At 37.5% G+C, this 13,915-nt stretch overlaps 1 protein-coding gene across 2 annotated transcripts in view; it reads right to left on the reverse strand.

Moving 5' to 3' along the window:
- LOC122559762 (receptor-type tyrosine-protein phosphatase R-like) overlaps positions 1-13,915 on the reverse strand; it is a 213,992-nt gene that overhangs the window by 193,248 nt on the left and 6,829 nt on the right. For both annotated transcript variants that reach the window (XM_043709749.2, XM_043709751.2), the window contains exon 2: positions 12,674-12,996. In XM_043709749.2, the coding sequence (XP_043565684.2) occupies positions 12,674-12,996 (323 nt within the window). The remainder of the gene's footprint in view (positions 1-12,673; positions 12,997-13,915) is intronic.

A 13,915-nucleotide genomic window follows, 5' to 3' on the forward strand; every position in this document is an offset into this window, starting at 1 on the left:
GCAGTTGCATACAAGGTATTTAATCTGCCCTATTTCTAGTCAGATACTCCTGTTCATAGCCCTCTGTAAAAATAGTTAGGCCTATAAGAGGTGATGCGTGATTGCTTTCTCTACTATACACAACCATCTGCTGCAAACAATACATGGAATGATACACCTCTTCCTGCAGACAAGACAGTTACCATACACCAGATCCACTGCCCGAAACGTCGATTTTGCCTGTCCTTGGATGCTGCCTGAACTGCTGTGCTCTTCCAGCACCACTGAACCAGATCCATCCAATCTATTAGAAATGTCATCTGTTACATTAAGCATGTGTAGTGCATGCATGGATCAGGTAAGTAACAAGCACTATTTTTGCAATGAGAAATACCTTCATTATGTGGCACGGAACAGATATGGGTGTGTAAGTGTAAGGGCCGGAATCCATGTGGATATCAGGACTTTTCATAGCAATTTTAAGGCATATGCAAACACAACGGCTTGAACTCAATGAATGTTCAAGTGGCACAAGATATAATGCACATCGATGGTTAGTACCAAAGAATACCTTCTGTGATGATGCAGAAGGGAGCAGAGGTGCTGTGCGATGGGTTTCAATGGCCAGTGGGCTAAACTCTGTGTCCACAGCATTAAACCTTACCAGACAGGAAGAACCACAACTGAAAACTTCTGCTTCTGCTTTTTTTTCATATCTTTCATTGCCATTGCACATATCCTTGATACAGTAACAGTGTGTTAAAAAATACAAATAGTTCTGGATTTCAAAACTTCAATGTTTCCATGATGGTAAAAGAACTAAAATGAAAAACGACTTATGCCCGAAACATCGATTCTCCTGTTCCTTTGATGCTGCCTGATCTGCTGCGCTTTTCCAGCAACACATTTTTAAGCTCTGATCTCCAGCATCTGCGGTCCTCACTTTCTCCATGCTTAGTTAAAGAGGCAACTGTTTGAAACTGAGCTTTTTCAAAACTTTTGCTCACAAACCAATATTCAATGTTTTCACATGATATAATATTTAAGTAGCTACAAAGTTGTCAAGGTTTTAAAGGGTGAATTGTTAAGATTTGGGAACTGCATGTGGAACTGCTCTCTCTCTCTCTCTCTCTCTCCCTTATCCAGAATTTCAGTTCTGCAAGCCAAAGCAACATATATTTGCATTGAGAATAGAGAGCATTCACAAATGCTCCCAATGTCACAATCTCAAAAGAGTCAAACAACATCACAGATTAAGAAATCAAGCTGAAACAAATCTAATAGTAATTTTAAGCATGAAATAAGGAGAAATTATAGCCTTGAAACATTATCAAATATCCATCCAAATACAGCATTTTAAGAATGCAGTATATTCAATAGGCTGGTCATTGGTGACATTGCTATGGCAACAAGGTCATCAAATAAAATCATTTTTAGAATGAAATAAACTCCAGATAAATGTCCTGTTTGCTAGTTAATTTAATTAAATATAAAGTAAGCAAATCAAACCCTCAAAAACCATCAATTCTTTAGCATGTCAGCTGCCTGTATGAACAGCGCACATCAAACATGCAGGAAGACTGGTATTCACAGAGAAGGCACAATCGAAATAACAATCTGTGATGGGTTTCCTGCAAGGAGCAAATTCCATCCACTGAATGTGAATTGGCAGAGAATGAAATAATAAGCTTGAGAACAACACACAATGGTATTAAATTTACCAATGGACAACAATCTAATGGTGAGAAAAAAATAACATGCATATAATCATCAATAATTGCTGATCGATTTGGGCTACTGCACAATGAGCTTCGCAAAAATGGCTTCTCCTCCTTATTTTTACCATTTTATTCATTAAGTTGCTATGTTTGCATATTACTTGCCTATTAAAATTGCCACAGAGAGCTAAGTGCTGTAATTAATAATAAATATATCCTTTTATTATGTTAATTGTTAATGACTTCCAATCAACTTCTCTTGTCCAGAAAGTGAATCATTAAGCATGCATCATCTCATTTCTTTCATTGTGATTTGTTGTTGGAGATTTCAAAAGTGTTTGTTTTAAATCTTATTTCTTTCCTGACTTATTTGTTATGTCTCTCTTAATCCATTCTTCTTTGGCCTCTCTTCATTTGCCTTTATTCACTTGTTTTGTCATTGAATTAACTCATTTTAAATCACCCTCCTTCACAATTGTAGGAACAGGGAACTGAGGAGCAGGAATTGATCATTTAAGCCTTAAATGTGTTCCATTATTCAATGAGAACCATGGTCTAACTCCATATAGCGACCTGCCAATCTCTTAAAACTAATAATTGATTCAATATAAATTACCTCTTATGGGAGAGGTCCAAATTTCTGATAACAGTTATGGAAAAAAGTGTCTCCTTATCTCCTGAAAGGCCTGGCTCTAAGTATCAGACAATATCCCGTACTCTTTGAACTCACAGCCACTGGAAATAATTTCCCTTTGTCTTTTCTGTTTATTTCCCAATCCTTAAGAATGCTTAAGAAGAGACATTTATTGTCCTTTTGAACACCGATTCCACAAACCTGTTGTCCTGGCTTCACCTATGTCAGCTCAGACTTCTAGCAACTTTAAGGAGGAAACAAAATTGGGCTTAAGGATGCAGAAGTCCCAAGCCAGCAATTGTTTCATTTCTCTCTATACTTCCTTGGAGTTATAAAAGCATTTCAAAAGTTGCACAGCTCTTAAGATCTTCATCTAGATGCAAGCATCCTGAGAGAATGAGATTGATATCCAGAATGTCACAAGTTATCAGTCACGCTTATGCAACCACAGATGGTTTTTGACATGTGCACAGCTGAAGATCCTGTACCGAGAGTGTGGTGCTGGAAAAACACAGCAGGTCAGGCAGCATCCGAGGAGCAGGAGAATCGATGTTTCGGGCATTAGCCCTTCATCAGGAATATGATGAAGTAGCAGTATTTAAGACACCAGAGAATTCTCAGTATTCTGAATATAATTTGCATCTCAAACATTCCAAAGTAGATTATATGGCAATTCGTCTTAGTGCTGTTAATGAGGTCTTGATGTGTGCAAATTAGCTATCCTATTTACCTACATTGTGTTAATGACAACCATACAAATTTATTTTGTTGGAAGTGAAACAGATAGTGAGATCACAGGATATGAAAGGTACCATATAAATACAAGTTACTTATTTAATCAGCTTTCATAGAAAATTCTATCCGATCAAGTGTGAATGTATGAACATGAATACAGCCATAAAATGAGTTTTTCTTTAATATGAATCTGATGTGTTAATCTGAAATATAAATGAGCGATTGTACAGAATTTTAATACATGTCTGACATGGAGGTAAATTGAATCCACTTTTTTTTCAAGCCAATAACAATGAAACAACTGATAATCATGTTGTTCTGATGGTTGCAGCATCACTTATTAAGTGACAATTGTGTCACAAAGCCTTCTCTAGATTTATAAAAATGAGAATTATCACCAAGCCATTAAATAATCAACTGGACTTGTTTTTTAAAAATTCATTCACAGGATGTAGGTATCACTGCATTTATCGCCCACTAACAATTGCCCAGAACAGTTAAGAGTGAACCACATTGCTGTAGGTCTCAAGCCTGATGTAGGCCAGACCAGACAAGGAAGGCAGATTGCCTTCCCTCATGAACATTAGTGAACCAGCTGGGTTTTTACAACAATTGACAATAGTTACATGATTACTATTATTCATCATCTGCCATAATGGGATACAAAACCAAGATCCAGAACAGGACCCTTAGAACAATTTCTACATAATAATTAACCCTCATGTTTAATCAGTGTATTAACTAGTTGGTGCCTCATGGACTTAAGATCAATAGTCTTTAAAGCATCATCCCTAAAAAAAAGTTGGATCTTCAGGTCTATATATACTTCCTGATTCAAATCTCACTCCTTTACCCTTTTCAATTCCTTTCTCTCGCTGTTGAAGTGATTGTTGTAGTATGGCCTCATCAGAATAAGTTCCATAAGTACATATATTCCCAAATTACATGCAAAATATCTAAGATTGAAAGTATACCACAAATTTCTTTTTTAAGCTTCCACTTTTCCATTTTAAATCCTTGACTTATCCAGTAGCCAACTCCACACTGAGGAATAACCCAAATTTCTTTCCTTAAAACAACCTGTTCAAACATTCACCCCTCTAGAACAAGCGGGACTTGAACATGGCTCTTCTATCCCAGAGGTAGGGACACAATCACTGCACTACAAGCATGCTCCAATGATTTTTGCTTGTCACCACATCAGCCATCATAGCCAAACCAAATTGAGTTATTATCTAACAATTACATGTGAGAATTACCTCATATACAATTAAAGTGTTACAAGCTGCAGAAAGCCTAGCTGACTTTCTCCCTCCCTAGCCCATGGATACTGAATCGAATTGTTTCTTGAACAAAGTTAATCAAACAATGATCAGGCCTGGAATTTTCTTTCACTTCTTCATTATTAGGACTGTATTCTGTATGGTCTAATCTTTGGTATATAATCCTTACGTTAAAGGTGTTCACGGCACACAAAATAAAAGAAAGGGTAACATATATGTAAGTTTTCATCTTTTTCTGAACCACTAAAATGCATTTTCTATTTAGTAAGCAAAAGTGATTAAATTTTGCATTAGCATTAGAAATTAAAATATGAAATAACTATCAAGTACAACCAATATGAGGCTATCTCACATCATTGCATTCTGAAGTTTGGTTACAAATGGAACCCACATTGGAGGTACTTAGAAAAATCATTATTGCAAGGTGTGGTGGCAAGTAATCCAGTGAAATTTTAATTGTGTCAGGATTGAAGTGACTTTGCACCGTGCAGAACCTTTCTGACTGAATGACGTTCTTTCCTACGACTTGTATAAACAACAACAATTAATCATTATCAAAGAGGGACATCTAGTGGATACAAGGAATATTTCCAAATACCTATTGCAGACCAATTTACACTGATGGCGGGTGATTCAAAACTTCTCCCCAGTCATTGAAGATGTGGGGGTGCCAGTGTTGGACTGGTGTGGACAAAGTTACAAATCACACAACACCAGGTTACCGTCCAACAGGTTTATTTGGAAGTACTATGATCCTGCCCCACTAGTACTTCCAGATAAACCTTTGGGTTATAACCTGGTGTTGTATGATTTTTAACTTCAGTGAAGATGACATTGACTATAATGTCATGGAAAATTGGGCTGCTGATTCACTAGCACTTATTTAGCACTAACACCGATGGCAATTTTCACTCCCAATTAATGGAAATACTGTATTTTCAAATAGTTCATTGCAAGCAAAAATGGAAAATAACATGCACAAGTCTTCACCGTTCATTTGCAACATTACAGAAAATTAATTATGGATAAAGGAAGTCAAAAAAGGAAGCTGAAGATATCACAGTTTTGTTTGCTAATATAATCATCTTTCTCTATGTTCTCAAGGATATATACTATTTGTTTTACATTGCAATAATTCTGCTGGCCGTTGAAATTATGTCAATAAGTATTGGGTAATATTATCTGGCCATAGAACCAGCCATGAAGATACTGAAACAGCTGTAAGACCTGTATATTAAATGCAGTAAAATTTGTTTGCTGTTTCAATACCACAAACATTACAATTCTCAGTAATTTAAAACAGTTGAGGATCACTGGCCTAGTACTGAGTAAATCACTTCAGTACAGTTGGTCTCTTAAGAAACAGCATGAATTGATTACAATAATCTACTTTAAAAATTCTACCTACCTACTTCAACACCAACTGCTATTTTGTTAAGAAAATTACACCATAGAGGAGCATCCTTAGGTTTTGAATGAAAATTATTATCTCTTCAAACAGTTTTATCCTTCAGTATTTTCCCATAATGAAATCCTGCAGCCCTGCAGTAATTATATATACAAAACAAGCTACTTTACTTTTGTTTCAGTGTTTGCAGTTACTATAAACATAAATAATCATCTAAGCCTGAACTTGACATCAAAAAAAATTTCCAACCAAGTAAATTGACTTTTTTTTCTTCCAAAAATGGTAAATAAAGACTGAGAAAAGTGTATTTCTCATGTAATTTCAAATAAGTCATTGATACTTTAACAGGTTGTGAAAACAGACAGTATTAAAGGAAATTTCAATCATAAGATCAGCTATGGATGGTTGTGCTGGTACAAAACTTATCATTTCAAGAATATGCCCTATTGATTTAGCATTAATTTAACACTAAACTAAAAAAAAGTAGCCGGTGAAGTGTTCACCTATAGTGGCAAAAAAAATGTCTTTTTAGACCAGAAAATAAGAAGGCCAATATGAATTTCATATTCATTGATTTTAATACTATCCAAAGTTAAATTTTACGTAAAATATGTGGCAAAAGCTTCTCTAACTTTTAATAGAGTGTGACAATAAAGTAGCAAATTAGATTTTGTTCAATTCTACTTCATAGTAAATTTGCATGAGATCAGTCATAGAGGTCTTCAGTACAGAAAAAGGCCCTTCAAGCCTTTCTAGTCCCATTTTCCAGAACTTGACCCATAACCGTGTGGGGCTTGGCATTTCAAGTGTACATCTAAATACTTCTTAGGGTTTCAGCCTCTACCACCCTTATGGGCAGTGAGTTTCAGATTCCCACCACCCCTGGGTGAAAACATTTTTACTCACATCCCCACTCACCCTCTTGGCCCTGACCTTAAATCTGTGCCCCCGGTTATTGATCCCTCCACCAAGGAGAAAACTTCCTGTCTACCTTGTCTATGCATCTCATAATTTTATATATCTGAATCATGCCCTGTCTCAATCATCTCTATTCCAAGGAAAGTAATCTCAATCTGTCCAATAGCTTCAAGGCTAAAATTCTCCAAGCCTGCCAACATCCTGGCAAATCTCCTCTTCACCATTTCAAGTGCAATCACATCCTTTCTATAACGTGGATTCCAGAGTTGCAAACAATATTAGCAATGCAGCACAGAAAACTCTCACAAACTCTTCATTGCATTCAAATCTTTTTGCAAAATGAAACTCTTTTCAACAAGTGTATCTCCTGTAGAGTTGATATGCAGACTTCCAAACATAGAGGAAATGCAGACTTCCAAACATAGAGCAACATACCTGTGCTCTGCTTATTCCAGCTTCAAGGTTGTATAGCAATACACGTACGTTTACCTGTTATTTAGTTATGGTTCGCATCAAAGTAATATACTCTGAGTGTCCTGATAAACCTAAAGACACTTTTTGTTCATTTTTTGTCCACATACTTACAATCAATAAGTTTGAATGTGAACCAATTAAAAACAGTGACATTTTTTATACTTAAGATGCCAATGAAAATTCTACTGTGATAGCTTTCCACAAATGGCTGACTAAGCCTGACCTATTAGTTAGTGGCCAGTTCTGAGGAAGGGTCACCAGATCTGATTTCTCTTCACAGATGCTGCCCGAGCTGTTGAGCTTTTTCAGCAACTTCTGTTTTTGTTTCTATTAGTTGGTGATTCAGTTGATAACACACGCACCTCTAAGTCTTATGTGTTCAAGCCTGGCTGGAGGGAAATGTTACTGTGTCAGAGATTATGGCTTATGGATGAGGTGTCAAAATATAAAACTGTTTCTGTTCTCCAAGGGCAGCACGGTGATCCAGTGGTTAGCACTGCTGCCCCACAGTGCCAGGGATCCGGGTTAAATTCCAGCCTCTAGCAACTGTCTGTGTGGAGCTTGCACGTTCTCCCTGTGTCTGCAGAGGTTTCTGTTGTCCAAAGATGTGCATGTTAGGTGGATTGGCCATGCTAAACTGCCCATAGTGTTCAGGGATTTGTAGGTTAGGTGCGTTAGCAATGGGAAATGTAGGGCTACAGGGAATGGGTGGGGGGATGGGTCTGGGTGGGATTCTCACCAGAGGTCAGTGTGGACTTGTTGGGCTGAATGGTCTGTTTCCACACTGTACAGATGTGAAAGATTCCATGGCAATATTTCCAAGAACAGCAGGGTTGTTATCAACTGTGTCTTTTAGTAAGTGTTTATTCTTCAATCGATGTCACAAAAAAATGATTATCTGATCATTATCTTGTTGCTGGTTATGGGGGGCTTCCTGTGCACACCTTAGATACCATGTTCCCTGCATTTCAACAGTGACCATACTATGAAAGTGCTCCTTTGGCAGTAAAGTGCTTTTGGATCCTTTGAGGTGAAGAAGGGCACAATATATATTTTGGCTAGTATATTTCCTTTTTTTTTGAGGGAAAACTGCCTGTAATTATTTGGAAGCTTTTATAGCAAAATATATGTGTGATTTTCTCAAGTTTGTCGTGGCACAGGTTTGGACATCAAAACGGAACTTCGACGTTAATGTCAGAATAACGAAATTCCTTGACTGGTAATCCTAGTATTTGTTTTCAGTTCTAAGTCAGACATATATCTGCTCATTGTATAATGGATTCACTACAGTGTGAAAGTCTTGAGCATCTGGTTTTGAACAAACGGGGTAGGTTTTCTATTTTGAGCAAGGTCATTTAGGACTGGGAGCTTCTGTAAAGTCAGCCGGATTTGGATTGCACCAGCTGGACTCAATTTTCAGTGGTCAGTTTGCTTTCTGTGGTGCTGAACAAATTTGAATTAGGCAAGATGAATGCTCAAAGTTGCAATTTAGGTGAAATTCCAAGTAATAATTGTCATTTAAAATGCACTGAATGTAAGAGGAAGTGGGGAAAAGGTGTCAGGTCAAACTAATCTGAAAGGAAACTAAATATTGAGCAACAAAATTGGGTTTACTGTAAATGACAGAGCAATACAACCCCCTCTTGCATGTATCATGGATGGGGGAGTGGATATTACAGCACAGAATGTTGGTGTGCTTGAATGGTTTTATGGACAGAGTCTAGATTAGAGTGGTGCTGGAAAAGCACAGCAGGTCAGGCAGCATCCGAAGAGCAGGAGAATTGACGTTTCGGGCAAAAGCCCTTCATCAGGAATACAGGCAGGATGTCTGCAAGGTGGAGAGATACAGTTCCCTCTTTATTCTCAAATGTGATTTGAATTTGCAGTTTTTTTTCCCTTTTTTTATGGGGGAGGGTCATGGGGAGATAGAGGAATATGGGGTTCAGAGGTAAGGGTGGGGTTGACCCCCATTCATATATCCGATAGCCCTGGTCTTGGGGAAATTGGGGAAATTGGGGATCCTGTCCACAGTCCAGTAGGTAGACCTCCCTTGTACTCCAGTGGGGAAAGAGACCATCTTTCTTGCTTGGCAGGAGAGTAAGTGATTGGGTAGGCAGTCTGTTGAAGCCCTTATCTGGCAATTAATTGATCACTTGGCAGGGTGAGCAAATCTCCGGTGGACACTCTTGCCCAGAACCTACTTGAGGAACAGATGAGAAGAAAGCAAGTATCTCTCTAAGACTAAATTTCCCAATTATTTCCACTCTAAGCTGTTTTATTTCCACCCCCAGGAGAGAGAAAATTGGACCTAATGAGTTTTCATTATAATTCTCTTTCAAAAGCTCTGAAACAGCAAAGATCAAATGTTTGAAAAAATTAGTATAAAAGCTGCAATGTCTAATTAGATAAAAGGTTTTTGTTTTAAAAAAGGGTGTCCTAAATGCCTTTAAGTTTGGGTGTAAGAAGCATAAACCGAGTTATTCTTAACCTGGTTGTCCCTTATTTCCTCAGAAATTGGATATATTGGTGAACAAAATATTTATGTCCCCAGGACACATAATAAAACATTGTCCCCATTAAACCATGGAGCATGTTTCCAAGCACAGACTTAAGACAAAAGGATGTAAAATGAACCCAGTCTTTCAATCAAATCATCAGATGTAAGGCAGCAGCACTCAAATCAGGTCTGTCTGAAACTTTCTCGCCATTGTGTAACATTATGCATACATGTTGACATGAATGGGCTTTAATAATTTCTAAATTATGTGAAAATTCATCAGCATCAATGTAAAAATGTGAGCTGAATTACAAAAATAAATTTATTAACTTAATAAATTGGTAGATTTTAAGTAATTTCAGTACTTGAATTTATTTCATCACTTTGAAATAAATTACTGTTTCAATGAGTATAGTGTTAGCTGGAAAGGCTTTAGCATGCAAGGTTAAGGAGCAGGAACAGAGGAACCAGAGTAGGCCATTTAGCCCCTCAAGCCTAGCCTTCTATCAGTAAGATTATCTATGACTAAACTTGCAATAATTTTTGTTAAAATGTTATGTCTATGCTGTCTGTGAGATTTCTTTGCTTTCATTTTGCACCAAAGCATTCCCTGAAATGTTAAGTTCTGAAATTTACATTGGAACATATCTCTGTCTTTAGCAATAAGTTTGATATTGGATACATTATATTTGCAAATGGCTGGATTGTCAGAAAGTAAACCACAACACTTAAACTACCAATTGTTCTTAATTAACTACTGCTTGTATACTTACAAAGGAAAGTGAATTTCACAAGTAGTACATTTCATGATCTTTAAAGGGGAAAAGAGACACAAAAATTTAAATGGTTTAGTGTATATTTATTCTCTCACTTTAGTTTAAAAATGATTAGAACATTAATACCAGCCAGCCACATGTGAAAAAACAAAATGTCAGGATATTTCTGGTACAAATTATTTAACAGAATTTCTGGTTGGTAAGCCTAAAACTGACGCAGTGAAACAGGTTAAAGGACTTTGGATATTTAGGAGAAATTTCTCTAATCAGAATGTTATGAATCTCTGGATTTCTGACTCTGGATACTCAGTCATTGAGCACATTCTAGCCTGAGACATCATACATATTTGGATACTAAGGATGGAATTTAACATTGATAATGGGCATCATGTCTGCCGGCTGGAGAAATGACAGGAGCTCCTGGGAAATTTTACCTTTGTTTTAGAAGGTTCAGTAGACTTTAGTGGTCATTAGACACTTAACAGTGCATCATCTAGCATTCACCAGGAGTGAGGACTCGGGGGTTGGAAATCCTGCCTGTTAAGAGCTGTTAGCCAATGTGAGGTCAGCAGTTCTCCACTTCCTGCCAGGGTCTCTGAAAGCCATGGCTGCTGCTGATAATTCACCCTCCAGAAAGACGTATTTACAAGGAGTCCAGGAGAAAGGTGTGTGAGGGTGGCACATGGTTTACAAAGGGTCACAAAAGACAGGGGGGATATAAGATGCTCAGTATAAAGGACTGGAGATTGGCTCTCATTGGGGTCCTCCTTTCCTTGATGCAGGGTCCTACAATCATGGAATGAGTCCGTTTGAAAACAAACCTCTTTCTCTTTGCTTTGCTGGCTCTGTGTGTAGCGACGCTCCTCCATTCACTGAAGCATGAGGAGCTGCAGCATCAGTTTGAGATCCATGAGTGGTTATTCATTGCCCACAAGGTCCTCAGTTCAGGTCTAGGCAGAAAGACTGTCCCATCTTGGATCTTCCCATCCTGGGCTTATTCCCAGGAGCTCCTGTAGTTTCTCCAGCTGGCAGATGTGATGCCCATCACCAATATTAAATTCTATCCTTCTTATCTAAATATCCATTGGTGATAAGGTGGCAGGTTCCCCATCGCACACTATCTTGCCCAATTTACAAATACAGTGTTACAAAACCCACTACTGAGTAGGCATTGTGTTCTGCCTAAGGGGAAAGTCAAAAAAGATAGGTGGTGGGAATTAAGGTATGTAGAAAAATACCCATGATCTTACTAAATGGAGGAGCAAGCTCAAAGGATTATATGGGCCTATTTTTGCTTCAACTTCTTACATTCATATAAAATTGGCAGATGCTCCTTCTTAAATATGCCAAAAGACTTACAGTGTATGCCCATAAACCATCAATCTTGAATAAATGAAACTGTTGCTATTGACAACATTTTGTATCATAGTTACCCTTCTAATTTTACCAATTCATTCATTCTGGTTTATCATTTCATAACAACGTTAACATTTTAGAATGTGGCTAATACTTTCCAATAAATGACATAAATGAAGAAGATCATTTGTTGCCATAATCCCTGACCTACCAATCTGCACTGAGATAACTGACAATATGAGGAAATTGAGACAGACTTTTCAGAACTGCAAGATTTTACTGATCAGGAAAGACTGAGCAGGCTTTTCTTTTGAAATGAAAGGTCAAATTATAACCTAACTGAGTGTTTTTAATATTGAGAAGATTTGGTGGGATAGAGGTAGTGATGTTTCCAGATGCAGGCAAGATGAGAATCAGGAATATTAATACTGGCTAGTCACTATTAAATCCAAAAGTGAATTCTGGAGAAACTGCATCAGCCAGTGAGCGGTTAGAATGTGGAATTTGCTATCACAGGAAGTGGATGAAGTGAGAAGCACAGATGTGTTTTGGAAGAATGTATTTAAGTGTTCTGAAGAAGGTTCATTGGATTCAAAACCTTAACTCTGTTTTCTCTCCATGGTTTCTCCAGCAATTTCTGCATTTGTTTGTTTTCAGATCTCCAGCATCTTCCGTTCTTTGTTTTATTTTGTGTTTAAGGGGAAGCTGAATAAGCAGCAGAGGGAAAAAGCATGAAGTGACAAAGTTAGATGAGGAAAGAGGAGAGAGGATCCATCTGGAGCACACACTCTTATGGGGATAACAAACTGCTTCTGTGCTGTAGATCATCATAATGGCTCTCAAAGAAAAACTTATCAAAGCAAAGTTGTCTTGTATTTTTTATACCAATACTCACCACTGAAATCAAGTCATCTTCAGGAATAGGAAGCTTTTCAATTTCTAACTGATGGTCATTGTTTGTTACAAAATGAATGCTTCGCTCATTGGATACTCTAGGTAAAACGGATTTGACAATCATGGCAGGATGAGGTCTGCTTTGGTCTGTATACTTGCTCAATGGTGGCATTTTTATTGTGCTTCTTGGCATCTCTGTGCTACTCAAGTCCAAGCCTTTATTGATGCTCTGTACTTTCTGATAAATCATCATTGGCTTGCCATTGCTAGCTGACTTCTTCTGACTTCTGATCTTGAAGTATTCCTGATCTCCTGAAAAGCAACCTGAAAAGAAAACAATTTGAGGGAGGCCAATTACATTTTCTGCAATATATTCTACAATTAATACAATATTTTTGCCATTAGTTGGCTTATACTGTTTTGTCCTATGATGCTAAAGTTAAATTCATTGCTACTTAAATACAAAGGTTCGATTTGTAAGTAGGATTAGCCACATGGGATAGGTTTATCTGGCAGCTTATCCAAGAATTCAAAACATAGTCATTACTCTAGCCCACGACCTTTCAAGCATACTGGTTCATACTGCAATTATCTCATTAAGAAAATGTATAAATAATTATTTTACTGTTTTCTAGAAGCAGAAGCTAATATGCACCAAATTTTCCATGTGCATATACCAAGTACTTGGATTAGTCTTGTCCAGGTCTGCTGTTCTTTTCTGTCAACAATAGTTTAGGCTTGGCAGAGGGCACACACCAATTCACTAAGTTGTGAGTTGAAAAAGGACAGGAATGCCTAAATCTTCCCCTTTTTTTTCATGGAATGCATTCCTAGTGGGCAGGAGAAGCTACTATTGAAACAAATGAGGTTACATAATATACACGAAATAAGGATAGTTAACAGATGCGAATGGAAACTTATTTCATGGCTTTATATTGGATGTATGCGGTTTCCAAATCATACCATTCGGTGTTGTTGGGTACTGAGCTGTTACAAAAGTATGTTTAAAGAACCAAAAAGACATTTACTCAACAGTTTTGAGGTTACTTCTAACTTTTTATTGTAATTACTTCATGCAGCCTCATCTCCATTTTGGAAGGCACAAACCGGGGTCATTCCACCATTTGTTTAGACCTTATATCTATGTCTAAGCTTCCCTTCCCTTATTCATTAGCGCAGCATTTCCTCAGCTCTTGCTTTAATCAGGCAAAATCTCTGCTTAGTTGAAGTGCTTTAAGATCTC

The sequence above is a fragment of the Chiloscyllium plagiosum genome, unplaced genomic scaffold (assembly GCF_037043375.1).
Source record: "Chiloscyllium plagiosum isolate Xiang-an unplaced genomic scaffold, Cpla_swu_hap1 HiC_scaffold_19, whole genome shotgun sequence".
Taxonomy (NCBI): Eukaryota; Metazoa; Chordata; class Chondrichthyes; order Orectolobiformes; family Hemiscylliidae; genus Chiloscyllium; species Chiloscyllium plagiosum.